The sequence below is a fragment of the Gavialis gangeticus genome, unplaced genomic scaffold (genome assembly GCF_001723915.1).
Source record: "Gavialis gangeticus isolate Ggan-Ray unplaced genomic scaffold, GavGan_comp1, whole genome shotgun sequence".
NCBI classification, from domain to species: domain Eukaryota; kingdom Metazoa; phylum Chordata; order Crocodylia; family Gavialidae; genus Gavialis; species Gavialis gangeticus.
The window spans coordinates 17564492-17568482 of record NW_017728996.1 but is presented as its reverse complement, the minus strand read 5'-3'; the positions used below and the strand labels follow the sequence as shown (position 1 = coordinate 17568482).

General features: G+C 50.3%; 1 protein-coding gene across 2 annotated transcripts in view; it reads right to left on the bottom strand.

The window, feature by feature from the left end:
- ACAN (aggrecan) overlaps positions 1–3991 on the bottom strand; it is a 94389-nt gene that overhangs the window by 8111 nt on the left and 82287 nt on the right. For both annotated transcript variants that reach the window (XM_019504064.1, XM_019504065.1), the window contains 2 exons: positions 2957–3039; positions 2335–2479 (listed from right to left, as the gene is read on the bottom strand). In XM_019504064.1, the coding sequence (XP_019359609.1) occupies positions 2335–2479; positions 2957–3039 (228 nt within the window). The remainder of the gene's footprint in view (positions 1–2334; positions 2480–2956; positions 3040–3991) is intronic.

The following is a 3991-nucleotide window of genomic DNA, read 5'->3' as shown; positions in this document are numbered from 1 at the left end:
ATTGCGGACCATGGTAACGGGTTTGTGTGTACCTATCTCCTTTCTCTCTCAGCGTCGGGAACCCCCTCCCCCTCCCCACATCCCCCACCCCCGGGCTTAGTTGGCTAACATTGTATCACTTGTAACCTAGTCGTGTTCCCCTCCTCTCCCCCATCCCTCTATTGTTAGTCCCTCGCTCGGGCGCTTTGTATTTCCATATCAGCTTTGTCATCTTTTTTCTGGATACCCAATCCAAAACATGTACTAATAAAAGTCAATCTGTTCCTCCTCCAGTGTTACATGGTGTAAGCATGAGATGCTCTGTGCTGGCTGGATGCTGTGCGGTCATGGTAACTCCAGACCACTTGGAGAATCAGGGTGATTCCCTTGGATTGTACGCTTGGCTAAGATACTCCCTTGTTACTAGGAAACCTTTAGGCATGCTTCACCTGACTGTATCAACTCCCATCCACATTAACCAGCTTGTTTGCCCTTCCTGCCTCCCAGGCTGCCATGCAATGGAAAACTGACACAAGCAGGAAGGGAAGAAAAGTCTGAACTTGCAGCCACAGGGCCCTATTTGAGTGACTTGGAGGAAGAACCCAGATCTGCTTGCAGCAGCCCTGCTCTAGCTCATGGGAAAAGTACCAGGGGTCATTAACAGTCATGTGCGTTTGAGGCCTTGAATTCCCATCTCCTCTGAAACAGAGATGAACCATCAGCCTGTTGGAGCAGAGGGCTCTACGCTGCCGGGCTGCACACCCACCTGCAGTATGGGCACGGCCATCTCCCTGTGGATACCTTTAATCTGGACAGGAAAGGGGTTTCCATACTGGAACGCTGGCATCTATTACATGCCAGCACTTGATGCCAGGGTTGCTAAGTGCCTACCATCACCCAGACCTGATTTGCTTTTTCACCACGTCCATCAGCAAGGCTAGGGGGCCCCGGAAACAACTAACAAAGGAGGAAACATTTCCTTTGTGTAATGGGGGGAAATAGATGGAGGCAATAAATAAAAGGCAGCTAATTAAAAACTAAACCCCTTTTGTGATTCTGCTGCGGTCACCACTGTCTCTGAAATTTAGTCACGGGGGAGATTGAAATGCTGTGGCTAGCCGGGAAACTTAGCAACAGTATTCCAAAGGGTCCCATCCTTCCTTTCCGGAAAGGCATGTTTGCAGTGAGAGCCAGACACAAGAGAATGGCTGTCAGGGAGGCTTTTGTTATTTCTTTACCACTGGGGGTCCTAGTGGGTGGAAACAGATGGCTTGGATCAGGCTTGCTGAAACTAGGCTTTGCATGTGGGTTACTGTTTGGCTTGGAAAAGGGGATAAAACTGATTCTAAATGGGGTTGGAGAAGGTAGGGACATGGGGGTTGGTGTCAGGGGAGACAGAAAAGGTGCACCACCTTGAAGTAGGAAGGGGTGGAAGACAGTTATTTCACATCAAGGAAGGGAGCTATGAAAGAGCATTATCCACTGTGCCTAAGCATCCTGGCACTCTCCTCTCTCTACATCTGCATCATCCCCAGATGGCGACCTTGCTTCAGGCTTGATTTGATCAGTACTTGCATAAGAAATCTCCAAGGAGAACTCAGGAGCAGCAGGGCTGGGTGTCAGTGACTCAGCAGGAGGTGGTGTTAGTGCCAACTCCAATAGCTCAGCACAGAGCAGGCAGTTCTGTGGCTGGGGTGCTGTAGGGAGGATGGGGTGCCTCAGCTGGGGAAACTCACCCTGGAGAGTCAGTCCAGGAGAGCTCACCCTGGAGAGTTGCATCCAAGGGTACTTTTTCCTCAAGAACTGGTGTGTGGTTGTACATCGTTGTCAAATTCAACTTGTGCTTCCCTAAAACCCCTTTGCAATTTCAGACCCACACAGATTTTGTCTCCACTACCTGCCCTTTTGCAGTGCTCCTGTGCAGAGCTTAAGCGTCTACTCCGTTCTATTGCTGGAATAAGTGACAATTCCCAGGTCTATGACTAGTGCTTATTTCTGGTTAGAGCTCAGGCATAGATAACACAGGAGCCACTGAGTTCAACCATGTGTGCTACAGCTGTTTTGGCATAGTCTGGAGGATACAGAGGATCAGGACACCATGCTCCATTTTGATCTAAGCAGAAGCTACGCTGCATGCCGCAGTGAGTTAGCTCTGGCCATACCTTTATACGAAAGATAATATAGATAAAATGGAACAGACTGCAGTTATTTCAAGTGTTGTCTTCGGGATCTTGGTCAGATAGCAATGGGAGGCTTGGCAGGGCAAATTTGGACTGCTTTTATGTTACAGGCTTTATTGCTGTAGCTTGGGTCTAGAAATACTCAGGCAATAAATCAGGGCAGGTTTCATCTCACCTGTTCCCTTCTTGCAGGTGAAAGGGAGGTGATAGTTGCATGGGACATCATTCCACTCTCCCTGCTCATGCCAAATCATCACGACACAGTCCTCTCCTGCGGCAAAGAAGTTATCAGGCTGGTTGGGCCGCCAATTCTCATATTGCTGCGGAGAGATAAGAAACCATCCTCTAAGACTGGGAAACACATTCCTTCTTCCCCCTCAGCTCTCCTTTCCCCTTTAGCTCTTTTCCCTCCTTTTTCACTTCATTTTTGTTCTCTTGCTTCTCCTTTTTGTCCTTTGCTTCCCCCTCTGCATCTGCTTTTCAGTTTGCCTAGTGCTCTCCTTCCCATCCATCCTTTTAATCAGTAGAAATATTGCAATAGTATTATTATTTGTTTTGTGGTAGTGTCTCAGACACAGTCTGGATTCCTCTGTGCTAGATGTTGTACAAACACAGAAGAAAAAGATGGTTCCAAAGTGGCAGACAGAGCCCCAGTGTGATTCAAAGGTCTCTGTCCCTTTATAAAGCCCAAGTCTGAGTGTGTGGATGTGCTTCTCTCCTGAATTGCCTTTCATATAAATAAAGAAATATCCCTCACCATCCCAGCTACCACCCTTGCCCCTCCAGCCATGACTTACTAGGGAGTTCCCATCAGACCAACGGAAATCATGCTCAACAGCTCTGTCACTGAGACCAATCCACTGGTAATCCTGTGCATGGTCTGGAAGAGACAGACAGGGAGAGAAGAATAAGAAATGGGAAAGGGAGTGTGATGATTCCTGCCTTCAGCTTCCCACCCCAGCACAGGTCCTGAGGAATACTGAAAGGATCTATTTGGCTTTGCCAGTGGTTGCACCGTCTTGATTACATGGTTTGCACCTGGGCCACATCAAGGGCCAGCTGAAGAAGGGTGGCTCTAATTATCAGAGGCCGGGTAGACCTACACCTTTATAGACTAACGCAATCAGAGCTGGATAGCATACACATTTGCAAACAGAGGGCTTACTTCATTGAATACTGTGAAGGGACTGCAAGAAGCAGAGCTGCTAAATAGAAAGGAGTGGTCTGACTAACACAGCTAACTGTGGGCTGAGGGACACAGCTTCCCACCTCAGGCAGTAGCAGAGCAGGCTCTCCTGGGCAATGCGTTCCTCCCCAGCTGTGTCTCCCCACTGGGCGCCCACTGGTCCCTCCCACAGGGTCTCACAACTACAGAGTGGCTTGCTGCCAGCCTCAGCCCAGCCCTGCATCCATCTCTGAGAGGAGGCAGCGCAAGCATGTGGCTCCCTTCGCCTGCCTCTCACACTTCCAGCTCCCTGTGGGTGGAGAGTGGTAGGAAATGCTCCCTCAGTGCCAGGGCCGCCTGCCAGGCCCATGTGAGGGAACTGGGATCTCAGGGGCAGCAGGAGGAGTCTGCTTTGGGCTTCCTGTTTGGCTCCTGTTCCTAAGAAGCCCCTGCCCCTCCCTGCCTAGGACGCCACTGTCCAGCCCTACGCCAGCTGCTTCCCAGCCTCCCATTCCCCTCCTCACTGCCCCAGGCTCTTGTCTTCACTCAGAACCCCCACTCCTGTCTTCTTGCCCATTTCAAGCTTTCCCACTCCCCAAACATCCCTTTCTGGCTACCTTGTGCTCTCTGATCTTCAGCCCCCCCCCCCCCCCCCCCCCCCCTTTTT